General features: G+C 46.5%; 1 protein-coding gene across 3 annotated transcripts in view; it reads left to right on the forward strand.

Annotated features, from left to right (window-relative positions):
- WDFY4 (WDFY family member 4) overlaps nucleotides 1–27,362 on the forward strand; it is a 302,160-nt gene that overhangs the window by 7,075 nt on the left and 267,723 nt on the right. For all 3 annotated transcript variants that reach the window (XM_033209238.1, XM_033209235.1, XM_033209236.1), the window contains exon 2: nucleotides 17,941–18,176. In XM_033209238.1, coding sequence (XP_033065129.1) covers nucleotides 17,958–18,176 — 219 coding nt within the window. In that variant the 5' untranslated portion in view covers nucleotides 17,941–17,957. The remainder of the gene's footprint in view (nucleotides 1–17,940; nucleotides 18,177–27,362) is intronic.

Raw genomic sequence — 27,362 nt, forward strand, 5'->3', positions numbered from 1 at the left:
AAAACATGTGAGCAATTAGCAATGTTGCAACACGCTGCCAGGAACCCACCGAGCAACTGTGGACAGAATCCAGGTAAAGTGGCCCTGCATGCAGAAGGCTGCAGGGTGGCAGATGCTATAACAGAGGCAGGGTCGAGCATCCCTGCAGCTGTTTGTCCCCAGTATTTCTGCCCTGAGAATGCCTGTTCTTTAGGAGAGGAAGGAGGGTAGCAATTAAAAGGGTGACAAAGCCTAGGATGAGGAGTGTGAGTCACAGGGCACAGCCTCCTAAGCCCACCCAGGAACCAAGCCTGCACGTCCAGTGTATGCACAGCAGCTCCACGTGGTCTCAGCCTTCCAGGGGTGTGAAGGGCGATCGAAGAGCCAGGTGGATCAGGGTGGCAAATGCCCAGATGTTCAAAAGGGGAAAAGCCCAGAGCACTGCCCTGCTGTCAGATCACAGATTCTTGTATTTCCTTTTAGCCTCACACACCTGTGGGCCTGTGGGCCAGGACACCTTAACTCTATCGGAGTGACAGGGACAGAAGGGAGGGGCAGTGCCCCCATGTGAGTCTACCCCTCTGTAAGTGGGTGAGACCCTCACAATCACCCCCATGGAAGACTGTCTTTGTTCCACAAAGTAATTCCTTCCTCACAAAATTGCAAGTGTCTGAATCATCTCACTTTTGAAGTGTGTATTTAATGTGATGATTTTCCCTCCCAAAGTGCTTTAACTAAATGACTATGGCATTTTATAATCGATAGAGACTTTGAATTGAGGAAATACAAGAGTGAGAAAGAGAGAGTATTCATGAATAACGATGACATAAGGAGGAACGGGAGGGGAGCCACAGTTGTTATAGGCAGTAGGCACTGGGGAAAATGATTGATTTGGGAATTAATGCAGGCCAGCCTTTGTGTGGCCTGCCTGACTGTGCCAGCCAAGGGCTTTTACTGCCGAGCTTCCCTTTTCGCCTGTACATGGGACGATCAAAGCCCTGCTGCCCACCGTCTGCCTCACTGTCCTGCTATAATTACTGAGATCATATCTTGATGCAGCCTTGAAAACCGGAAGGGGCTGTCGCCTGCTGGTGATGGCTGCCTTCTAATGGCAGGATGGCCCGATAGTAGGAGCAATTTGGAAGTGGAGAGGGGCAGGGTTGCTTCTTGTGTTGAGGGGGGAAGCCAAGAGCTGTGTCTGGAAGGTAGCAGATTTGGACTGTGGTGCTGAAGGAGGAGCTTTCCAGGCAGAGGAGGTGGCCTGACTGAAGGTAGAGGGGTTAGGGTGAGAGTGATCAGTGGATTCAGCTTAACCCCATTGGGGGTGCAGGGAGAAATTAGGCAAGGAGGGGGTTGGGTCCTATCATCAGGGCCACAAGCTTGGGAAGTTTCCCAGAGAACATGGGAGCTGCGGAGGACTCAGGGGAGGGACATCTGGAGTTGTGCTGTAAAGTCTGACAGTGTGGAGTGGGTTAGAGGTGGAGGGGAGCCTGGAGGCGGAGCGTTATGGTGCAGCCAGGGAACAGATGAGCAAGCAGAGGGGTTAGTGCCGGGCCCACCCTGGGCTACCAGCCTCATAGAAGGCAGACCCAGAGGACCTGTGTCACCCACGCAAGTGGCATTCTCAGGTCCCTTGACCCCTTTCTGTTCTATTCAGATGCCATCCTCTCACCTCCTTAGCACATAGAATAATTAAGAAAATTATTCCCGGCACATTAAGAGGTCTGCCAGCTTGTGGGAGACTCATTCTGGTTAAACAAATATTCAGCTCTCAGAGGAGAAATCTGAAGCTTGTGAACCTGGGCAAATTTGAACAGCAGAACTTTACTGGCAGACAGATCCTTAAGGAGTATCTACTCTAAATGCTTCATGTTACAGGTGGGGAAACTGAGTCACAGAAAAGCAAAGAGACTCAATTTGGAGCTTGAAGCCCCTACTTCCAGTGGCTAGCCGTACATTTCCTTTCTCTTCTCTTAGGTGAAAAGCATCAGGAGTCAAGCTGCACCTGATAGTGTCTCTTTTTCTCTTTAACCTAAAAGCAGAGTTTTCTGGGTCCAGGTTGGCCTGGCACAGGAGAGGACAGGGAACCCAAGAAAATGAGTCACTCTATCTGTGACGTAGGTGGTTTGTGCCCTCATTTTTCTGTGCTTTGATGATTCCGGAGAACTAAGAGATCTTTAATTCCTGAGGAGCCAGGCATGCATGCTCCCAGATATGTTTCAAAGCTTCACTTGTGATTTTTGTGTGCTTATTCTGACCAAATTATTCTTGAAATTTAATAAGCTAAATGGGATGATTGTGTGAGCAAACCAAGCCATCTGGAAATGTGTCAAAATCTTTCTTACCTTAGCACGTGAGGTATAAATGATCCTGCAAAATTCCCCTGTGATTTTCCTTCTCTGGGAGTTTGGAGGGTGAGGAATCGGATGGGGGTTGCTCAGAGTCTGGAGACATTCTTAATGGAGTCCCTGCCCAAGCTTTCTGCCCTGTTCCTGCTCACATCCCTCCCAGTTGAACAAAGCCAGGTCTAGTTACGCCCGGCCTTTCCTGTGGCTTCGCTTCTCCCTCCTCTTCTCTCTAACCTGCCTGTTTCATAGCTTCTTTCTACCTCCCTCAGACTCCCTCTCCAAAGCCACTGCTTCTGTGACACCTCTTCCAGCACCCCCTAGCCTCTTCCACCTGCATGTATTAGAGCATCCCTTTTCCTGTCTCCTCTCCTAGCAGGCTGTGAGCTCGTGGTGGCAGAGTCACCAGTGACAGATAGCTGCCAGGTGCTCCTGTCACTCTTTTCTGAGAGCCCCACAGTGACTTCCAGGACTGTTCCGTGAGACAAGCACCGTGTCCATGTCCATCGGCCTGCCACTTCGGGCTCTCTGCAGGGCCCTCTCACCATGCACTCACTCAACCCCTGAGCCCCTGTCCCTGCTTTTTCTTGGACACCTGTGCAATTTGCCAGACACTCACTCAGGCTGCCCTGAGTGCCTGTCCACTTACTGCCAGGGTCCGTCCTTACTCTTCAGTGTCCACCACCAGTGCCATATGTTCTAAGAAGCTCTCCCAGACTTCTCCACCCTTTCCAGGCTGGGCCACAAACCTCCTCTTGCCCCATAGTCACCACCACCCTGCCCAATGACTGTCCCACTGCATCTGCTTCCTTGCTGGCCCCCTGCTCTCCCTGATCTTTGAAGTCCAGGGTGTGGACAGAGGGTGATCCTGCTCCTTGCATGTTTAATAATCCAGAGACCCACTACACAGAACACACCAAGTAGAGCAGTGGCTTTGCCTGGAGGACAACTGACTGACACTGAGTGTGCTGGTATCTGTGGAGGGAATGCTGGCCAAGGAGTGTCCATGTTGTCCAAGGCTAATGAACCCTTATCCTTGAGGCTCCCAGGGATCTGCTTTTCTCTGGGGCAAGAGTGCAATCACAGAGTCTTGTTTTGGGCCTCCCAGCTTGTTGTGTAGCTATGGGCAGACAGCGGGTCTGGCTTGGATATCCTATGGCTGGGGGTCAGCAACACCTACCCAAGTCCAGCCAGGGACTCCCTGCAACACTGCAGGCTTCAGCTAATACCTGAGGTGCCCCCATGGCATATTCCACCACCACTGACCACTGCCTGAAGCCAGCCTTGAGTGCTGGAAGAGGGGACCTGGGTTTGACCTTGATTCTGATGCTTGTCAGCTGTTTGATTTCAGATAAATTACTTGTTTTCTGAGTCTCGCTTTACCCATCTGTACGGTGGGAATAGTAATGCCTACCTTATTGGTTTTCTAAAAGTAGAGAACGTTGATGTCTCTGTTGGTAGATGGTCACTCTTCCATGGCCGTTCTTACCTAAGGGAATATTTTCTTACATTTCAGTGGAGACCAAGCCCCGATTGGCTCCCAGATTAGAGAGGTTCACCACCTTTCCACAGGGGCTGGGGCTTCTTGTAACCTGTGCTGTCTCCAGCTCAGGTCTTTGTCCCCATCATGATAGCTCAACCATGGCCAAATGGTAGGGGCCAGGCAGGGGAACTGCTCCCTGGCCGTTTTTGGCAATGTGGAAGTAGGTACACATACCGAGATACAGAACCAGCCCCTTCCGCAGGACACTGTGAGTTCCTATATTCCGTTGTTATTGCCCAAACCATAGAGGTGTGTGCTGGCCAGGAGCCCAGTGTGGACTAGAATCAGAAAAAAGGAAGTTGTGAGAGCCATGGAAGCTTTGCTGACCTGCCTAGTTCCTTCCAATGGGAGTCTCCATCTTAGTCTTCAGGGGATCCCCTGAACTTCTGGAAAACACCTGCATTGCCTCCATCTCCTCATGAGTCCTTTGAAGTAGGTGTAGGGCCCTGGGCCCTACCATTCTCTGCCTGCAGGCACACTCAGCCCTTGGCCCGGGTAAGAAGTGGGGACACTCACTAACTGGTGATGCCTAGGGCAGCACTGAGGTGATTGCTGGAGTTATCCATGAGTCCAGCAGTTGCGCCTGCTCCTGGCACTCCTTTGAGGAGGAGCTGGCCACGCAGGGCCCACAGGGAACCTCCTGAGTGGTCCACTCCTTGCTCTCCCACCTGCTGTCTACATGGCTGCCCCTAACTCCACCTGGCCCTGATGTGGCATCCCCCAACACAGGCTTGGTCTTGGAGGCAGCCCTCCTGCTTGTGTCTCCACATTGCATCCTCACCGTGGCCAAATCCTCACGTGCAGCCCTGTCTGGCCATGCTCAGACCCACGTCTCTAAGGCCCTGTCCTTGCATCCAACAAACCAGCTCCTTGTGAGGAGATCCGATATTGGACACACTCAGTGGCTGGCCCAGGGGGAGGTGATGAAGGCAAAAAGAAGGGTCTAGGCTGAGACTGGGGCAGCTGACTCAGACCCCGGGGCTGAACCCCAAAGATGAATGGAGGCCCCAGAGCACACTTACAAAGGCCATGTGGGGCTCAGGCTCTCTGGGGAAGTGCAGATTTTAAAGATTTTGAGGCAGCAAGGTGCAGAACACAGAAGAGGCCTTGCAGTGGGCACTCTGTGGGCATCTAATGTGTACTGGACACCCTCTCACATATGTTGGCTTGCTTAATTCTTTCTGCAATGTTGCAAGGACGATATTGTTCCCATTTTACAGCTGGAGACATCGAAGTTGAGGGAGCCTGAGTTGCTAAGGTTACAGATTAGGAAGAGGTGGAGCTGGGATTTGAATCTGATCTGTGTGATGTCGCTCTGGGTTGGCCTGGCCTTGGAACTCAGGAGGGGCCAGCCTGGCCAGAGGGACTAGGTTCAGGGAGGTGGTGGTGCTTACCAATGAGTCAAGGCCAGAGGCTGTCACACAGTGCAGGCTAACAGGCCCACACCTAGATGCATGATGCTACTTGAGGGTGAGCCTGGAACACTCAGGTCTCACCCAGTTCACAGGTAACCTAGGAGCTAGTGTCAGGGCTCTGGACAGCAGGCCCTGCCATGAAGCAGTAGAGACCTAGCAGGGGCTCCCAGCTCCCTTTCTGACCTGCTTTGTGATATTCTATGAGCCACCCACATCTCTGGGCATCACAGAGCTCCGGCGGTCTCAGCCTCCCTTGTCTTCCTGGCCCCTGGCCTCACCTGGGGACATGTTGTAATCACCTTAGACCTTGTAGCCAACACTTACACGTGGTGCCCACCCAGAAGTGAGTCACAATGTTGGGGAATATGGCCTCCCAGGTGGTCTGGTGAGTGGCTTGAGTGGGCTATGGCTGCTCTGTTTCCAAACTCACCGGGCATCTGATGTGCAGGTGTACATCTGGCAAAGATGCACGTGTGACTCTTTGGAGTCAGATGCACATTTTGGTGGGTTATCTCCAATAAGGTCCCGCCTTACTTCCGTTTCCAAGGCAATCGCTCTAACCAGAGTGATCACGGCCCTGTACCTCCTGGCTGTTCTTTCTTCTTCTCTTTCCTGTTCCAGGCTTGGTTTACTGCCAGTCAGGACAACCTTTCTAGAATAGTGTTTCCCGGGCCATTTTCCTGCTTAGTACTTCCAGGGTCTCCCCATTACCCAGAACGCCAGGTCTAACCGTGCTGATCTTCCTTTCCTGGTCCTTCATGACTACTCGTGGCATCATGTCCCATGGTCCCCAGGTCACCTTGGCCTGTTTGCTGCATGTCTGCCTCCAGCTTGCTTCCTGCCTGGCCTTCTCTGAGCAGCCCTTCCATCCCCATGGGTGCTTCTGTCCTCCATGGCCCCACGCACATTTGTTCTCCTGCAGTCCTGTGCCCCAGCTCTGAGACGGCCTCCGAGGAGGGCATGTGCTGTCCATTACAGAGCCCCTCCTGTGACCTGCTTCTTGACAGGCCATCTTGTGGTGTCTCCCACAGCACATTTTTCAGATAAGGATTGGCACTGTGGAGAGTCACTTCTGAGATTCCACAGCTCACGGCACGCGGAGCAGGAGCCAGAACGCAGGACTTGACGCCAGATTCCAATTTTGCCTGCCCACAATGTATGTCTTCTAGCCTGGGACATCACACCAATCTCCTGCATATTTGAAGCACTCTGGTGTCACTCTCCTGCCCCCAAGGGTGCCAGGGCTGGAGGCTTGTGGCTGCGGCAGTGACAAGGCCCCTGTGACAGTCCTGTCCCAGCTTTCTAGCAAGTGGGCCTCGCCTGTGCAGATCAGATCAAGATTTCCATGAAACACTCTTTCTGAGCAGCAGTGGCCTCTCAGGGGAGCAGAGAGGGGCAAGAGGCCTTCACCCCACTTCTGGCAAGATACTGAAGACCTCTTTCTCTCAGGGGCCGTCTGTCAACTCTATCATGCTTTGTCTTTGCTCAATTTGTTCTCAGTGGGGGAGATGAATTGGAGGTGTAGGGTTTATCCACAACCCCAAATATGGCTCCTGCTTTGCCTCATGCTTCTAAGAAGGCAAAATTTAACACTGTGCATGCCAAGTGGTACTGGTTCAATAAACGCTGATGGGAAATGTGGACAGGTCTGGCAGGGGGAGGCTTTATCTGGGACAGCCATGCTGTATCTGCCGAGGCTCTCCAGAGAAACAGAACAATAGGATGTGTGCAAGTGTGTAGGCAGAGAGAGATTTATTTTAAGGTACTGGTTCACACAATTGTGGCGGCTGGCAAGTTTGAAATATTCAGAGCGGACTGGAGACTCAGGGAAGGATTGCTGAGAGTTGGAAGTCAGTCCATGGCAACTCTGGAGGGAGATCAGAGGTCTCTCATGAAATGTGCTATGGACCCAGCAGGCCCGTGCGGCCCCAGAGAGCACATGCTGCCGGGCTCACAGCCCCTGCCACATCTCCATTTCCTCCTCCACAGACAGCCACGCTCACCTGGTTTTTGCCCCAGGGGCAGGTGAGGTCTGGGAGGTGAGGAGAGGGAAGTGGGAGGTGGAGGGAGCAGAATGTCTGTGGACAGGGCTCTCAGGGTGACCGTGGGGAAGAGGGTGGGGCCTGGTCATAGCTACTCTGAGACAGCAGGCAGAGAAGGAGATCGCACACTCAGTGTTCAGAGCTTTCAGTGTTGGGGCTTGAAGCATGGGGACTTTGGAGCTAGCAGGGGCAGAGGCACAGGGACCTATTGTAACATCCAGTGTCCCTCCTGTCCCCTTCACACCCCACACGTGTACACACCAGGGCTCCTGCTGTCAGTTAATACATCACCAGCGTGGGCAAGGACTTTCCCCACAGTGGAGAGTTGGGAGAGGAGGGCCTCCTGTTTTGGAGGAACTAGACAACCTCAGAGGGAGAGTGGTAGAGAGGTTTTGGAGGCAGACAGATCTGGACCTCAGTGAGCTGCAGGCTCCTGCTCCCAGCCTCAGTTTCCTCATCTGAAAATGGTATCCCTAATATCCACGTCATGGAGTCATCATGCAGGCTGAACAGTGCAAGTGTGCAGCTGGCCTGCCACACACTAAATCCCCAGCAAGGCTAAACTCCAGTTTTGCCTGCCACACACCAAACCCCCAGCAAGGCTAAACTCCAGCTTCGCCTAAGACACTTTAGCCTCTCACATTGCGCTTTTTGTTTTCATCCTCTTGGTCCACTGTCTGGGCTGAGGGTGAGGGGTGATCAGGGCTTGCAGTAATGCTAGGTAAAACCTAGATGATAGGATTCTTCTGCTTCCAAAATCTGTCTCCAAGGCTACTCCTCAGGTGGTGGTCCTCTAGGTGTGGTCCCTGAACCAGCTGCCTCTGCACCTCCTGGGAACTCTTTAGAGATACAAATTTCTGGGACCCACCCCAGACTTACTGAATTGTAAACTCTGGGGCTGGGGTCCAGAAATTTGGTTTTAACAATCTCTTCAGGTGATGCTGATGCGTGCTGAAGTTTTAGAACTACTGCTTTCAGAACAGTTTCTCCAGGAGGACAGGTTTTAGGCTGAAGGTTCACCTCTAAGCACCACCCCAAGGCTGGCCATCAGCAGGCGAAGCATCCCAAAGGGAGCCTCAGAGCACTGGGTCTTAGATCAGCTCTTTCCCCAGGGGCCCACAGGAAAGCCTGGAGGCTGTCATTCCATTGACACGAGTCCCCTCACCTACACTTCCCTCCTTTGCTTTGCACGTTATATACGCTGTGCTTTGGGGGCCCTTTACCACACCCTGCAGGAGCTCCAATGCTCTTGTCCCGCAAATTCTCAGGGCCTTATGTCCTCCAAGCTACTTCTATCTCTTAATTTCTCTGATCTTGTCACTGGGTCTCATCTGTGTCCCCTTTGTTTACAATGGTGTTCCTCCCTGCCCGGAACTAACCCAGGTGTGGAACACAGAGCTTCTGTCATTGGCTTTTCATAATCCCTCTAACACAATGCCATTGTGTGGCAAATGTTTACTGAAGCCTTGGCCTAGAAGGGAATTCTCACTCCTGAAAACACCAGCTGCGTGAGCATGCCCAGGGATGCTGCGTAAACGCACCGTGCCTCCATCTCATTTCCACCTGGGGCTGGGAGTGTGTGGGCTCTTGACAGTTCCTGGGCCATGGGCTTTTGGGAGAATTAAATCAGTTTAGGCAGGCAAAGCCCTTGGCAGGGGACCCAGTGTGGAGCTAGCACTCAATAGATGCTACTATTGTTGATTTTACCGTGGTCATTAAACAGGATGAGTTATTTCCTCTTCCTTTATCTTTTATCTATTTATCTATCAATTTTATTTATAAATTTATAATTGTAGTACATACCACAATCTATAAATAACATAACATAAAATTCACCATCATAACCATTTTTAAATGTATAGTTCAGTGGCACTGAATACATTCACAATGTTGTACAACCATCAGCACTCTCCAGCTCCATTACCTTTTCATCTTGCAAAACTGAAACTCTGTGCCCATTAAACACTACCTCCCCATGCACCCCTCTCCCCAGCCCCTGGGAATCACCATTCTCCTTTCTGCCTCTATGAATTTGACTGTTCTAGGGACCTCATATCAATGGATCATACAGCATTTGTCCTTTCGTGACTGGTTAGTTGACTTCGTATAATTCTCTCAGGGTTCATCCATTTTGTAGCATGTGCCAGAACTGTCTTCCTTTTAAAGGTTGAATAATATTCCATTTCATTGATTACACATTCATCTATCATTGGACACTGGTTTGTCTCCACCCTCTGGCCATCGGGAATAATGCTACTAGGAACACGGGTGTACACGTGTCTGCTTGTGTCCCTGCTTTCAATTCTTTGGGGTATGATTTTACTTTTTATAATTGACCTACCTCGTCTATTAGTTCAACCAATTTGATGTAACAATCAATTATAAACATAATCTTTTTAATTGAATGCAAAAATGGATGAGAACTTAGAGGACAGTCTCCCCACTTGACCAACGTGGAGGCAGAGGCCAGGGAAGGGTCCTGAGTGAGTTCTTATCTGAGGGTGGCTTCTGTGGACAGAAGCCTCGACCTGTCCCCAGCCGGTGGCATCCTGAAGAAAGAGGAAGCATGGTTAAGGCGGAGCGTGTGGGCTTTGGAGTCAGATGCACAGAACTTGGCTGGTGGCCCTGTGGGAACCTATGGAACCACTCTGAGGCTCTTTCCAGCACCTGTGAAATACTACTATTTACCCCCTCGTGGGATGTTGCTGTGGAGATAGAGATGATACAGAGATGAAAATGCACAGCCACTGTAAAGTGAGCTCTCAGGGAGGGAAGTCACTACTTTGATTAAATAGAGATTTCTATCCCCACTGTACGTGATAAAAGCTGAAGCCAAGGGACTAAAATCCTCACCTCTGGCTTTTCCATTAGTTCTCTTTCAACCTCAGTACATGTTTTCTTAAAGTCAGGTTTACTGAAATATAATTTACATAAAAATAATTTACTTTTTTTGGTGCACACTTTGGACAAATGTAGACAGTCATGTGACCACCACCAAGTAACTCCTCCTCCTGAGAGCGTACTTCATAGTGGCTCTGTGTTTTCATCTGTGTATCATCTCTCTTTATCTTCACAGCAACACCGCATGAGGCAGTAAATACTAGCAGTATTGATGGCTGCTGAAAAGAGCTTCAGAGTAGCTCCATAGCTCAGAACTGCTGCTAAATAGCAAGTTCTGTGCAGCTGACTCCAAAGCCCACACACTCCTCCTTGACCACTTTCAAGATACAGAACATTTCTGTCCCCTGCAAAATTCCGTCCTGCCTTTGTAGTCATCCCCTTATCCCCCATCTCTGGCAACCACTGATCTTATTTTCTGTCCTTAACAATTTTGCCTTTTCCAAAATGTCATCTAAGTTGAATATGACAGTCAGTAGCCTTTTGGGGTTGTTTCCTATCAGCTGACAGAAGGCCTTTGAGATGCATCCGGGGTGCTGTGGATGTCAGCCGTGTGTTCCTTTGTACTGTGGAGAGGGATTCTGCTGTATGGATGGACCTGAGTTTGTATATTCATTCATTCTGTGAGGGGCATTTATGTTTTTTCCAGGTTTTGGCAGCGATGAATAGAGCTTCTAGAAACATTCATGTACAAGTTTTTGTAGGAGCATCAATTTTCATTTCTCTAGGGTGAATAGCTAGGGGCAGAATTCCTGGGGGTATGTTTAACTTTCCCAGAAACTGCCAAACTTCCTTCCAAAGTGGCAGTGCCATGTTTGCATTCCCCCCAGCAAGGGTGAGAGTGGTAGTTGCTCTGTACCCTTGCCATCGTCAAGTTTTGTTTGCTTGTTGAAGACATACTAATTGGTGTGTCCTGGCATCTTGTTTTAATCATCATTTTCCTAATGATGATGCTGTTGTCCATCCTCAGTATTTCTGACAGTGTCAGCTGTGCAGGTAGATGTGAACACTGTTCACAGTACATCACCTCTGTCTCCCTACCCCTTTTAACTTGGTTTTAGATTGTAAGGTCTCCTTGTTGACATGAAACCATGGGGAAGAGGGAAGCAAGGACTAGCCCCACCCTGAACGTGTTTTAGGAACAAGAATGGCTTTGTTATTTATTTATTTATTTTGGAGCGCTCCAGATTGAGGCCAAGACTCTGCTGAAAACAGGGGCAAGAGTGTTTGGATCTGCTGACATGCAGTGAGGCACTGGCTTTTGCATGGAGAGGAAAACAGATCATTTATGGCCATGCATGCTAAGCTGCTATTCTATTCTGTATCATCTGGTTTAGAGGCTTCCCCAGCTCCAAGGCCTAAGGGCCATGGCCCATTACGGAAATGGCAAACAGGCAGTTTCTGCACCTGGAGTTTATAATCTGGAAATGAGAATAGTTGCAGAGGCTGACAAGAAATGGTGAATTTTAATCTTTAATTTTTCACAGCAACTCTTTGTCTGCAGGACCCAGCTTTTCTGCAGAAGGCACTGAGTCCCAAGCTACCCCTTTGGGTCATTCCACATGTCTTCTTGCTCCTGGGCGGCTTTTCCTGGGAACAGCTTCTTGGCATCTTAGCTCCAAGGGCTGCTAGATCACATCTCACATTCTGAGACTCCCAACTCTGCAAATTACTCAGTAGAATGTCAGGTATGAAAACAGTCATCAAAATGTTTACTTAGCAGCCCAAATATCAGCAACCCAGCAGTTGCTTCATGCTCCAGATGTTACCCTTCACTGGGGCAGCTGTGCGCAGAATGCCTGGTGTGGGTTGTTACAAGGCAGAGCAAACTCTGATGGTGCTATGTATCCCTGCAGGGTGGGTGGGGTGCAGGGTGAGGTTGGACAGAGACCTGGGGGCATGCATGGCCAATCCCAGCACTGGTGCTGCTGAGGTCACAGGGAATCCCTTCCTCTCGGGTGCCTGCAGGCTCACCATCTGGTTCCCTGAACATGACACAGAGGAAGGGGAGACCGCATTACATACACATAACCCATAGACTCTGGGCCCCTATGGGGGCCCTTGCAGCCCTTCGGTGCCTCACTATGCTGGACCTCTTTCCATTGGTCATGCATGAAGGGCAGAGAAGGACTGGAATCACCAGGACTATGTGGATGAGGAGAAGCCGAGTCCCAGAGAGGGGAAGTGACTCGGTTAAGACACCACAGGGGCCAAGTTAGACTTGGACCCCTGCCTATCACTCCCATCCTAGCCCCACTGCCCCCTCTGCTTCGTGGCTATGTGAGAAGGCAAGTTTCTGCCTCAGGAGAGCAGAGCTTCCAACCTGGCTGGTCACGGATGTGGAGGGCTGGAATGCTGTGTGCCCTGACCCCATCCAAGCTAGGACACAGCACAGCCAAGAGGCAGCAGTGGTCTTGTCTTTTCATGGAGGCTCTGGGACTCCCCTGCAGCCTCCTGGTCTCTTGCCCTGCCAAGGCCACATTTTCCTGAACCTTTCCTCTAAAAGCCCACCTGTCCAAGAACCTTTCCAGGGTAGCAAGTCTTCCCCAAGCCAAGCCCCTCTCCCCATCCTCGGCCCCAGGCAACCACAGTGTGAGCCCAGCTGCCTGTGTGCACTGCTGGGGGTGTGCTGGGCAGCAAAGCCTGGGCTATCCACAGACCTGGGGGCTTCTGCTCCAGCCACCGACTGGCAAAAGGACCCTGGCCAAATCACCTCTCTGCTCCCACCTCAGTACCAGCTGTGGATGAAGGCTGCTAGCTTTGCTGTCACTGGATATTAGGAGGATTACATGAAGAGATGCATGTAAATGCCTGCACTAAGTAGGTGCCAGTAAATACGTATTTCCCCAGTCCTAACAGTAACCTGTGCCGAGCTGACTCATGCTAGAGGGGCCCTGTGAGAGGACCTGTTGTCATCCCCACTTTACAAATGAGGACATTGAGGCAGGGATGAGTCTTGTCACTTGGTCTAAGCCCACTGTGTTGAAATCCCAGCAATCTGGCCCCAGAGTCTGTGCTGGGAGCCATACACGGCTGAGAGTAGAATCCCCAGGAGCCAAGGCCCAGACGTGGTGTCTGTTTAGTAGGTTGATTTTTGTGAAAAGTGCCCTGAGCTCAAGTTCCCACAGTGGGGAGTGAAGTTGGGGGATGGTTGGGAAGCACAGGTTCGGATCCTGTTTTTATTTAAAATTTTGATATTTTGTTCATCATGGATTTCTTGACATTAACTGATCTCTATAACTGTTGCATTAAATTATCATTTTTGGCACCTCCTTAAATCTTGTGCAGAGGTAAGTGCCTCCTTCACTGCCCTACCCTCACCCTGGCCTTGCCTGGGACTCCCACAGTGACCATAAGCCGCAGTGGGTCCCTTTTCACTCTGGATAAGAAGAGGCTGCTAGCGCCATAAAAAAGGATGAGTTCATGTCCTTTGTAGGGACATGTATGAAGCTGGAAACCATCATTCTGAGCAAACTATCTCAAGGACAGAAAACCAAACACCGCATGTTCTCACTCATAGGTGGGAACTGAACAATGGGAACACTTGGACACAGGATGGGGAACATCACACACCGGGGCCTGTAGTGGGGTGGGGGAAGCCGGGAGGGGAAAGGGATAGCATTAGGAGATATACCTAATGTAAATGACGAGTTAATGGGCACAGCAGTCCTGGGGAAATCCTGGTAGAAATATGTAACAAACCTGCAGTTGTGTACAGGTACCCTAGAACTTAAAGTATAATAAACAAAATAAAAGTTCCAGTGACCACATTTAAAAAAGGAAAAAAAGAAAGAAGAGGCTGCTGGCTTGTGGGTGGGGCACTTCTTGAGAATGAGACGGATTAGAGTAGTTTCTTCTTGCTGTTCTTCACATGGCCTGCAAGGCTACTCCCTGTTTCCTTCTCTTTTCAAATAAAACTGGAGCAGGTGTGGCATGATCAGCAGATGAGCAGGAGGTGGGGCAGCTGCAACTTAGCATTTGAGTCAGATACTGCTGCCACGCAATTTCACAGGTCCGCATTTGTTAGAAATTCTTGTTTATCAAAAATCTCTGTCGATTCAAGTGAAGGTGAGTCAAGCGTTTCACTTCAGTAAACGTGGCTTCTGCACACTTCAGAGGAGAGCTGAGAGGTTTCTGATCCTTCCTCTGGATCTCCAGCTAAGTCCCGACCCATCGCAGTTTCATATTCTGACCTGATACTCACTTGACTTGCCACTTGCTGGTCCTAAAGACGGGGCATGTTAGCAGGTCCTCAGACATGGTTTACTGATGGAATCAGTTAGTAGAACCTGCAGATGTGGCCACAAAATGAACTTTATATGGTGGAGACAACACTAAGCTTGCTGTTACCGTGGCTTGGGACTGACTCTATTGGTGCTAAGAATGGCAGTTTGGTTGGACATAGTGGCTGTCAGAGTCCTGGGGAAATCCTAGTAGAAATCTTGGAGTGGAAAAAATGAACTTGTTCCAAAGAGGGGTCTAGGCTAGAGAGAGAAATATTGAGATTTGGGTGCCATCAGCATATAAGTTAATTCATTCATGGATTCATTTATACTTTCATTCATTTATTCGATAACATTTTATTGAGAATCTGCTCTGTGCCAGCCCCTGCTATGGACACAATATCCTTGCCTTCACAGATCTAATGTTTAGTAGATATGTGGCTCTCAGGGGTAATTAGAGCCATGGGAATAGCTGAGACCTCCTTACAAGGAACCCATGAAATGAAAACTCACTGGAATCTGACTCCAGAACAGCTGCAGGGAGCTCTGAAGGAGACTGAGCCTCAGATGGAAACATGCTCAGCTCCTCACTCTGCAGCAAGTGAGCAGTGAGAAACAACAGAGATGCACTTTCTTTTGATTTTATTTTAGCTGTCAAATCATCAGGGTTAAAAAAATGGTAATAAAAAAGATTACACATAGGGAAGCTCAAGCTCTTGTACGCTTATGTAGAAGGACTCTCTGTCCCTTGATAGGGTCGGTATTTCAGGAGCAGCTGTTTGGAAATACGGATCAAGAGGCTGGAAAGTTTAACTACCTTTAGATCCAACTATTTCCTTTTAGAAATTCGGAATGGATTAGGATTTGTTATTTTATCATGAATATATATAAAAGACTGAGACATGAGAATTGTCATTACAGTATTTTTTTATAGTACTGAATAATTTGTTATCATTTAAGTGCCTAAGTGTAAGGACTTATTCAATAAACAAGCAACATTACTCTATGGCCACCATGTAGCCGTTAAGAATGAAGGTGTTGAGGATCTTAAATAATGTGGAAAATATTCATGATGTGCTGTTTTGACTACAAAGAAAGTTATGGACTAATTTATTAAAAAATGGATTGAGAGAAAATATCTGCAATTTTTAAAACTAACAAAGGACCGGCTTCTAGATATAGTCTCACAAAGCAGCAAGAGAAAGACAAGCAAAGAAAAAATAAGCAAAGGTTATGAGTAGTTAATTCACAGACGAGAAATGCCAAAAGGCTATCAGGCATGTAAAGGGATGCTCATACTCATTAGTAACTTAGAGAAATGGAAATTAAAATGACAATGCGAGATCTCTTTCCTTCAATCAGATTGCAAACACTGGAAAGCTGGGTGATGCCAAGCAGGGTGGTAATGAGGTCACTGAGGAGTCTTCAGATGCTGTGTGGGAGATGGCCTGATGCTAGCTTTCTGGAGGCATCTTAGTTGGTGGAACTTAGTTGCACTGAGCAGGCATACTCCCTTGACTCCATTCTGCTGCCCCTGCCTTCATATCCAGAGTGAGTCATGAGAGCCCAGTGAAGGGACCCACGCAGGAATGTCCACCCCAGCCCTGTGTGCAGGACAGGATGTTGTGGCTAATCCAGCCATCTATCACTGAGAAAGCCAACAAGTAAAATAGGCATGTGATACCCACTTTGGAACACAAGGCAGCAGTTAGAGGAAATGAAGTTGACAAACACAGAGTCACGTGGTGGAGTCTGAAGACATAATGCTGGGTGAAAGAGTAAGAGCAGAAAAGATGCAGAAGAGTATTCGCTAACTTAAGTGTATGCGGATGGAAATCAGGTGCTGTGTGTCATACTCCTAAATTCCATGCTGGTGGACTCATACTCACCAAGCGGGAGTGTGGATGGGGTGGGGACACAGCAAATGCAAATGGAGAATGGAGGTCCTGGTGATAAAGGAATAAATGAACACAGCCAGAGAGGAGCCTGCCCAGATCAGGGAAGAGGCTGAGGGGTGTGAGCAACTCTGCCCACCGCCTGCCCCTTAGAGTCAACCCCTCAAAGGAAACAACTTAATCCCCCACAAAACCCCATCCCAGTGCCCCAAAAAAGCAAAAGTGTAAATAAAGTTTGCTTCAACACTATTATGATCGTGTTCTTACTAAACTATATATTCACAGACAGAAGCTGGAATGTCAGCAGTCATGTTTTCTGGGTGTGGGCAAGCATTATGTTCTTCCTGATTTTTTGTTTCCTCTTGGTTTTTGAAAATGAACTGACATGGCTTTTGTAATAAGAAAATGATTTCTGAAAATGAATTCAGACAGTAGGCAGTCTGTGTGCTCAAAGAGGAGTCGGGGCAGGCTGGGTTCTGCACATAAAGAGTGAGAAGGTTTCAGAGAGGGGCCGGTTAGCCTTGCCGGTGACGTGTGGCTAAACCCCATTTTAGCCTGCAAGGAATGTGTGTTTGGGCTAAAAACAAAGCATGATGTAACCCCACTACTGCTGGACCCACTTCTTTATGTCACTCTGGTTGCTACCTTGTGATTGTTGAATGCCTGCTGGGCTCCTGGATGGCTTCCTACGTGGTAATGTTGAGTTTGGTGAGGGCTTTTATTCAGGGAGCCTGAACATTTTTGTCCCTTCTTCGAGTTTACTGCACTCCAGACAAACAAACAATAATCTATCCTATGTTATGGTGTAAGTCATAACTGAATGACAACTTTTGAAGGTGTGTACCTTTGGGAGGTCACTTATTGGTGAATTGGCCCTTGGCTGTTTTCATCACGTAAGTTTTTGCTCTTGTGCCTACTGACTTGAGGCTCCCGATTTGCAAACACTGTTCCTGTGTGCACTTAGGGATGAGCTCCTGTAAGCTTGGGGACTTAGAGGGTCATTTTGAGAACAAAATACTCTAAAAATATCGAGTATAAACCAAATAATGCTTAGAATGAGGAATCTATCCTTACAGACCCATCATAGAAGGAAGTTCTAGATACAGAATTATGTGCCTCTACAAATACCAGTGAACTATTTACATCTCTTTTATGTATGCAGCCTTTTAAAAAGAAGCAGCAACAAGTGAAAAGACAAACAACCCGCCTTCCAAAAAACAAACAAACAAACAGGCTTTAGTGTGAAAGTTTGCATTTCAACTTGATGTCTAGCTGCTTATATGCCTTTGGCCCAGTTTCCTTACTTACCTAGAGAGTATAAGGGCACCCATCTGTCTGTGTAGCTGTAAGAGAGTCTGTCTGAGTCCTGTGTATAAGATCCCACAGTGCTGGGCACACACTAGATTGTGAATTTGTATTAATCACATCTAAATCTGAATCTCCTTTTTCAAAAGTGTTCCTTATTTTAGTCTGTTTCAGATTCTTAGGGGAACCATCTTAAATAGGAACTGGGCTGAGTGAGTACAGTACCTTATCCATGGCCAGAATCATCAGGAAGTGATGTGACAAGAGTGTTCACTTCTATTTGTTCTGAATTCAGATCTGCTTTGCCACAGCATGGAGGCAGAAGATCTTTCAAAGGCTGAAGATAGAAATGAAGATCCAGGTTCCAAAAGTGAAGGGCAGCTTGCTGTCCCACGTGGAGGGCAGTCCCCTGGCCCCACAGCTCTCTGGGACATGCTGGAAAGGAAGTTTCTGGAATACCAGCAATTGACTCACAAGAGCCCCACTGAGCGTCAGAAGAGCCTGTTGAGTCTTCTCCCCCTGTTCCTGAAGGTTAGTGTTCTTCTTTTTGAAATTGTAAGGTGATAGGTGCTCTGGGACACTTCTGGGATGATTGCATAGTGAAGTTGGTGGTTTTAATGTCATCACAAGTGGACTCTGGTTGCTCAGGGGAGAGTTGTCTTAGCCTGCTAGGGCCACTATAACAAAATGCCATAAACTGGGTAGCTTAGATGCAACAGACTTTTATTTCTCATAGTTTGCAGCCTGGGAAGTCCAACATTAAGGCACATTAAGTGTCTGGTAAGAGCTTACTTTCTGGCTCATGGAAGGTGTCTTCTTGCCATGGCCTTATGTGGTGGAAGGGGTGAGGGGCCTCTCTCAGGCTTATTTTATAAGGGCACTAATCCCATTCATAAGGGCAGAGCCAAATCATTTTCCAAAGGTCCTACCTCCTGAGACCATTACCTTAGAGATTAAAACGTCACTATATGAATTTTGGGAAGACCCTAGCAAGAGTGACATGCCAAAGATGACAAGTAAGGCTCATTTCTAGGGTGGAGAGGGACTTAGAAAGGACAGACAGTTAACTTCTGAGTAATACTGTCTCTTTAGTTAAAAAATATTACATTGTTCAACCACAAACCCAGTTTGGGAGCTAGAAATAAGGCCAGCTTCTTTTGGAGGGAAGAGAGGATGGTATGTCCTGACACAAGAGTCACACAGGTGGCTGGCAACCTCGCACCTCAGGGATGCCAACATCAAGGCCTGGGAGAGCCAGAATATCTTGCATCAAATAGTAACAATAATGCAAAGTGAGATAAAACGAGTGGAGAGCACCAGAGCTTCACTCACATCCCGGTCACAGCTCCACTAGGGAAACCAGCATATCTACTGGGTCTGCACTCTAGCTAGTGGCAGCTGGTGACAGGTTGGCTGCAAGGGAATTCCTTTGTTGTCTGGGAGCAATACTCCTGCCAGTGAGGTCTGCCTTATAGTTGAAGTATAGTTGTAGCATTGAAAGCACTTTTTATGAGGACTTAGTGTTTACTTGACTATGGATTTGGGGTTATTTTTGAAAAGCATATACCTACAAAATACTCAGAGCAGACAGAACATGAGCTGCCTCTCACGTTTGAAAGTAGACTATGGCAGATGGAGGCTTTGGCATGTTTTCATTGGTAAATACCTTTGTGAATATATTTCCTCTAACTTATTCATCAGTAATATTTAAGGGTTCCCAAAGATGACTTAGAATAATCTTGGAAATACATTTATAGGATGCATTCCATACTTAGGATTAAAAAGTTGCCAAATAACTCACTTTCCATTAATTCATCATTTCCTCATGTTTTGAACTTGTAGTCCCATTCATCTCATTTCACAGACTGCGTAACTAGGGCTAGTTTAGGAGAGACAGCTAAAGTTTCTCAGCCCTAGCCCTGCCTGCCCTGACAACCCCAGATTCTGGGAGGTGGGACAGTCTTACTCCAGTTCCCAGGTCAAATTTGTCTTATGGAAAGGACAATATAAGCAATCCCCAGCCCCCAGTGCAAGTCACTGGCGATGGGGATGAGTTCTGCCATTACTGAGCTGCAGGTTCTCAGTGGCACCGTTCCCACCCACATGGGCAGCTCGGGCTCTGATGAAAGGACTCTGCACCCAAGAGCCAGGACTTGATACTTCTTCACCTCCCTTTTGTTTATTTGAGAATTCGTTTGTTTGTTGTACTAATATTTATTAAGCTCCTATACTCTGTTCTAAGGCCTGGGCTATAGGAGTGAAGAAGACAGAGGTTTGCCCTCATGGTGAGTGTGGCCCAGAGCAGAGGGCATCGAATAGCACACTGTGTGTTTCATTTGGCCTGCAGGGGTTCAGAATGAACTAGTGGCCATGTTTTTTTTTTTTTTCCAAAATGGAAAGCTTTCATGTGAAAATCAGATTTCTAATTTATCTTGAAAATTTTGGTAGACAGTTATATGGGAAGGGTTATGGGGTTCCCCAGGTAACCTCAGAGCTCACTCCAACGTATTTTACTCAACCCATATTACTAATGAATGTTATGTCACCATACAGGCATGTGAGCTTGTGACTCCATATGTAAGTGTTACTATTGTAAGTGAACCTTGATACTCGTCTTTGTTTCCCGAACCCTGTCCTGTTCCCGATAATGGAGGCATAATGACCCTGTTGTTGAACATGTGGGCTTTCGAGTCAAACAGATCAAGGCTCAAGTCCTGGCTGCATCACTTATTTATTAGTTGTGTGCTATTGAGCAAGTTACCAACTATTGCTGAACCTCAGTTATCCATAAAGTAGAATTAATAGCATTTCGAGGAGAAACCATGAGAGTAAGACAAGACAATGATTATAAAGTTCACAGCTCATGGAAAGTAAACATTATTCCCATTACTTTTCCACCAGCCTCCAGGGTACTTACTGCACATGGATTGAAGCATTTGAGATTCCTGTCACCACGATTCCCCAAACTGCTGACACAATCTGCTACTCTGGATCCCTGGAGCCCACCTCTGGCAAACCCTATAGAGGCAGAATATTATAGGCTTCTCATAATTTCCTTAATATTAATATTATTTTATTAAGTCCTACATGCCTACAGAACTTGGTTTCTATTACGTTCTGACTAATAAAACCCTGCCAGAGCCAGAGTGTTCAGCCTTCTTACTTCAGAGTTGGTGGTGGAAAGAAAGATGGGGAAGATGGGAGATTCTTCTCAGGTGTAGTGCAGATCAAATCTAACCTGAGATGAAGCTTGAGAACATTTACTGGAATATAGGCCCTTGTGTAAGAAGATAAGCTTGTAACCACTCTGTTCTGAATTTTATAACTACAAAACAGTGTTCTTTAAGGTTTTCCATGAAGTTTCACCTTGGAAATAACAGAACCTAAAATGTTATGCCACTTCTGGAACGTGGCTGTTAACATCAAAGCCTTATGCATGTATTGGTTGTCATTGAAATCATACCCTGCCTGGGCTCTGAGACTCCTGTGTACAAACAAAAGAGTCCCGAACTCCCATGTATGATGGAGCTCAACTCTATATCTGACTCTCTTCATTTTTGGCCCAAAGAAAATTAATTAAGATGATTTGGAATATTCTTTGTTTCAAAGCAATGCACACAAGGGATTTTGAATTGTCACTTCTGCTCAGAAAGGCCATGTCCCTGTGGTGTGGGGTCTTGTCTTACTGACCCCCAGCCTCTTTATTAGTTAGACTCTGATTGGAAGGGGTGATCTATGTTGTAGCTGGAGCTGGGTGAATCAGGTTGACAGCTATGTGTGCCTCTCCTAAGTTGCTGTCACCTGGTAGCTTCAGCCTTGTGTCTTGAGATTTGTCAGTGGGCATTGTCTTGTGCATCAGACTCCCTCAGAGCTACTTCTTTGAGAAGAACTTCCCATTAGCCTGTTTGGTTTTCTCTCATATCTGACTCCTCCAAACACAGAGCACTGAACTTTCCCCTATCCCTGTCATTGTTTATACTTGAATCTGCAGTAACTGCTAGGCAAGCACAAAGGTGAGCTTGGTTCGTGGTACAGTGAATCCCAGCCCCACTGCCTCTTGAGGTGAAGAGTGGCTGCAGGAGTGCTAACCTACTCAACATTTTGGCTACTGTCTAGGTAATAAGGAAGAATCTAATGGAATCTCAACAAACTGGAACCCAAAAAGGGAGCTGCCCTGAGGGGAAGAGTGGGAAATGAGATTCTCACCCAGAACAGCAGGTTCCCTCCTCACCTAGGGTTCTTCACTCTTCTTGTTAGGTCAAAGAATTCTTAGCCAAGGCACGTTGAAGGGTGTTTCAGTCCTGATTTAGGGTCAGATCCTTCCAACCTAGCCTTTTCCCCTTTTCTTTTATTTCTTTTTAATATCACCCTATTCTTTCTTTGACCTGTACTAACCAATCTGTATATTAGAAATGAGGCTAAGAGATGAAATGATGCCCTAGGTTCCAACACTAGCAAGGGGCAGAGCCAAGACTTAAACTCAGGCACCCTGATGCCCAGGTGAGCAGTTGCTTTCACTGATAATGGCTAGGTAATATCCTACAGGTTCTAACTAGCTAGCCAGACATTCCGTTCAATGTTTACATGTCCTCACAATAACGCTGTGATGTAGGTAGTATTTTTATCCCAGCTTTATAAATGAGGAAAGAGAGGTTTAGGGATGTTGTATAACTTGGCCAAAGTCCCCCAGTTGTCAGCTGGGAGCAGAACGTTACCAGGGCAGTCTGCTGTAGCTCTGCATTATTAACCACTGGATGTCCTTGCTCAGTGCTGGGGTTCCTAGGATAGGGCAGATCTGGTTTTTCTTTCCTTATTTCATGACTCACTGGACAATGGCTTTGCCTGGTTAAGACCTTACCTTTCCCTTGGGCTCAGAAAGAATGTCACCCCCACACATAAGATGTTTAGATTGCTGACTCTAGGATGTTGCAGATAAGGAGGAAGTTTTATTTCATCACATGGAAGCAACACAGAGCCAGTGACTTCTGTGGTGTACAGGGTAGTGTTTTTAAGAAAGACTCAATAGACGATTGTTCTTTTCCTGCCAAGAGCCTTGGGGTTTGGTCTTTTCAGAACCTTTCCCATCGTATGATCTCACACCAAGTGAAGAAGGTGTTCTTCTAGCAGTCATGGGAAGGTGTTAGTTTTGGGGGAAGAAAAGCACTTGAGGTCCTCATATTGCGCAGAGATATCCTGTAATAATAGAAATAGGGAAATCTGGAGCTACAGAAGTAGCCACTAAGGTTTATTCATAGAATGTGGACTTTGAGAGAAAGCAGAAAGTAAAATAGAGAATCCTTAGCAATTAATGTAAAATCTACCAATGTCTGAGATAGACAACCTGGGAGGTGGGGCCACATTGGAGAAAAGGGAAATATGTGGATGTGGTAGATTAGAGGTGCTGTGAATGGGCTCACACTCCTCCCTTCAAGAGGTGAGATCTTAATCCTTTCCCCTTGAATCTAGATGGATTTGTATCGACTGGGCTAATGGAACAGGGCAGAAGAGACATTTCCAGGCATAGGCCTCAAGAGGCTCACAGCTTCTTCTGCCTCTCACTTGGCATACTCACTCCTAGAGTCTAGCTGCCATGTTGTGAGGAAACCCAAGTAGTTCTGAGTGAACACCTGTGTGGAGAGGATCCAAGGTCCTGACCTTGAGGCTGCACTTGCTGCTGATTGCCAGCACCATCTGGCCAGCCCTGTGAGCACACCCACCATCTTGGAAGTGGATCTCTTAGCTCCCATTAGCTGTCCTAGCAGAGTGGAGCACAGAAAAGGTGTCCCTGCTGAGCCCTGCCCACATTGCAGATCCATGAGCAAAATAAATGATTGCTATTATTTTAAGCCACTGAATTTAGGGGTGGTTTGTCATGCACAATAGGTAACTGGAAAAGTGGGTAACACAAGAAGGAATACATCCATTTCTTAGTATGGAGGGATTGAAATGAACACTAACTTAGTTGTATTTAGAGGTGAGTGTATTTTGGTGTTTGTGTGTGTGCATATGTGCACATTCCTAGGCTGACGACTCAGCCAATGGTGCAGAGTTTATGATGTTGGGTATGATTGATCATTCTTGTAGAAACCAAGTGTGGATCTAACTGATAATTGAAGAAAGATAAACACTGTTAAATAAAATAGCAAAGATGACCAACAATTATTTTTAAGTGTGGTGTCCAAAGGGGAGAGTAAGGGTAAATACCCCTCTTTATCCACTCCTCACTCTGCTCTATCTTGGAGTGGGACCTGCAACATGGTTTATTCCAATCTTGGGGAAATAACACTTTTGCTGTTTTTTTATTTTAGCGAAGTTTTGATGCACTGTTTTTTGTTTTTGTTTTTGTTTTTGTTTTTTTTTAACAGAGGAGAGGGTCCACTGCATCACACTCGCAGGGAAACTTCATGCAAAGTCTCAGAAATGCTTTGAGCTCACTTAAAGACAAACCTGACAAACTCTGCAGTAATGGAGTAATAATGACATTTTGTTCATGCTGGAATACCAACCATGTTCTCTTTGTCATTCAAAAGCTGAGTTTTTCGTCTCATCTCCCCTAGAGCTTTGCCATTCTTTATTTTCCTCTGGAGACCAGAGCATCATTTTCTTTCTCTTTCTTCCATGTGAAGGGACAGCCATGAGGCATGATGGTGCAGCTTAGATAATGTTAGCAAATAAAAGTTTTTAAAAATATTGAGCAATATTCTCCCAGCATGTAAATCCCAGTTCGGGAAAAAATTAGGGCCTTTTGGAAGCTGCCTTAACTCTTTGGGGTCCCCACGGTACCATTCAGTAAATGATTGGCTCTGTGCATCAAACAGCACCCCGGTGGCCTGAAAGAGTTAATGCAGCTTCCAGAAGTGCCCATTGAGGTCCCAGGAAGGAATCTGGGCCTTGGGAGATCTGGCTCAGAGTACAATTACTGTTCAGCTCACAGTGGCCCAATTTGCTTTATTGTGGAGTGCCTCCTGGAGTCCCACTGCTCCCGAGACGATATAGATGCTTCTGAGTCAACTGCCTGCAAATTGGTCTTTGAGGGGTTTGTCAGTGCAGGGAAGAGTCGCAGGGATTTGTTAGAAATACATTGTAGCAGAGTTCTCATTTCTAGGGAAGGAAATCATCTTGCCACAGAAATTCCAAGCCAAAAGGATGGACTTTTTCTCTCCAGGGATTAACATGTCTGAGTGGCAGCTGGCTTGCAGGTGGCAGCCATAAGTTTCGTAGAAGTGCGAATGCTACTTTGGTTATGTGCATGTGTGTGTGAAATGATTCAAACCTTGACTCTGCCACTTAACTGATTTCTCTTAAACTCCGGCTAAGCCTCAGTTTCTGTAAAGTGAGCGTAATAATAGTACAAACCTCAAAGGCTTGTTGTGAGGATTAGTGGAGCTAATGCATGGAAGTGTAATGCGTAGTGTAAGTGTTTGGCATGGCACCGAGGCCCAAAACATTTAGTCATTGTTACTGTGTATCATGGGTTTCATATTCGTTTCATTCACTTATCAAGTATGTGTTGGAGGTCTGCTATGTCCAACAGTGTTTAACAGTAATCTAGCATTTTGGTTGTTTTAGCAAAGTTCTAACCCACTACTTTAAAAAAATTTACATAAGCAAACACCAACCAAGTCTATTTATAGGGTAGAAAAAAATTCAGATCCACGTAAAATTTTGCTCAAAACACGTGAGTACTCACAAACCAGTATATAACAAATAAAACATTTCAGATAAACTAAGCTCCCTGTGTACACATTCTATAGATCGTTCCCCTCCCTTTTCCTCCAATGGGGTTCTCTCTCTTGAATTTGGGGTGCCTCATTCCCTGGGTGGATGTTCACTTCTATTAGCTACATATACCGCCATCAGTAGCATTCAATCTAGTCTTACAGGTTTTTATAGATTCATACTGTAATATACTTTGACAACTTGCTTTTTCCACTCAACATTCTATCTCTGGGATTCATCCATGTTGATGCATCTAGAGCTATTTCTTCTTCAGTGCTATATAGTATCCTAGTATATAAATATACCACAAATTATTCATTGTCTTATCAATGCATATTCGGTAGTTTTTTCCCCAGTTTTTCACAGCCACAAATAATGCCACACAAATGTTTCCTGTTCAGTACATGTGCCAACATTTCTTTAGGAAATACACCTAGGAGTGAAATTGCCAGGTGGTAGAGTGTGTGCCCCTGTTACTTTGTTGGATCAGGTTAAACCCTTCTTCAAAAGATTCTTCCAACTGATACTCCGTAAGTAGAACATGGGGGTTCCAGGATCCCTCCCATTCTCCTACATTTGGTATTGTCAGGTATTTCATTTTTGTCCACCCGAAAAGTATAAAAATATTGAGGTTTCAATGTGCACTTTATGGATCATTAATAATTTGTTATTTATTTCATCTTACATAAATGACCTGTTTTTTCAGTTGTCTATTCTTTTCTTTTTTTAAAAAGCAGGTTGTTTTTGTCTTATCTATTTTCAGTGGTCTGGATACTAATCCTCTGTCAGTGGCATGCATTGTGAATATTTTCTCCCAATTTGTGGCTTGCCTTTTCACTTTGTTTATAGTATCTTTTAATAAAGGGAAGATTTTTAAAGGCTTTTATTTTTAACAAACATAATGACACAGCAAGACACACATTAAAAATGTTTTTCCTCTTGGGTTTTGAAGCCCTCCTTATCTTTCCTAGATGGAAGAGCTCAGATTAAAAAAGAACTCATTCAGGTCTTCGAGCAGGAGCTTAAGTAAAAGTGGGTGGTGGGTGGTGCTGAGTAGAAGCAGGGCAGCAAAACTGCCTTCCATGGAGGCCATGGATGCCCGGAATGTGTGCAGCAGCTGACCTTCCTGGTGGGAAGCAGGGACAGGGAATCTCTCGAGAACTCAAGTCCTGGACCAAGGGCAGTCCCTCCACTCTGACCATTGGTCTGGAATGAGCCCTTCTCATCACAGGACTAGGAAACTTAGCCAGTCCTACTTAGCCAGTTCTACAACACAGTAGAACAAAGAGAAAAGTCCATCTGCCCAACGACTTGGCTGAAAAGCAGACTTACGAACAGGGCTACTACAGAAATAGGGAGGAAATTCTGAAATGAGTCTGGCATTTCAAACAGAATTTTAAAACTCCTGACTTCTACTAAATAGTATCCTACATAACAAGGAGAAAAGTCTGCAGAAAAAGGTGATTAGGTGGGATAGAAATACAGAAAGGGCCGATAAGAAAGAATTTCAAGGAAATTGAAAAAGAGGAGATTAAAAACAACAAGCTGGACTAGAGAAGAATCTTTTAAGCCTGGAACTAAGCCAGAAATTTTAAGAATAGATTGAGAAATTTGATTTCATGGGAATTTCAGATTTCTGTATATCAAAACCAAACAACAGCAAATTAAAAGACAAAATGACAAACTCAAAATAACTGAAGTTATATTATGGCCCATCTAACATTTTTTATGTACAAAGAGCTCTTTTAAATAAATAATAGTAAAATTCCTAATAAAGTTATAGGGTAAGAAAAGAAACAGGCAATCAAGAAACCTGAAAAAAGGTTATCCACCCTAGGAATCAAAAGGCTGCCACTGAGATGAGATATTTTTTCACTTCTGAAGTTTTTCATTAAGGATGAAAGAGCACAGTGATGCTCAGTGTTGCTGAGGGTGTGGAGAAACCTGTCCACTCCCGGGAGGCCTGGAGAGTCTCATCTGGTTAACTTTGTCTGGAAG

This window comes from Trachypithecus francoisi, unplaced genomic scaffold (genome assembly GCF_009764315.1).
Source record: "Trachypithecus francoisi isolate TF-2019V2 unplaced genomic scaffold, Tfra_2.0 Lachesis_group9, whole genome shotgun sequence".
Classification (NCBI taxonomy): Eukaryota; Metazoa; Chordata; class Mammalia; order Primates; family Cercopithecidae; genus Trachypithecus; species Trachypithecus francoisi.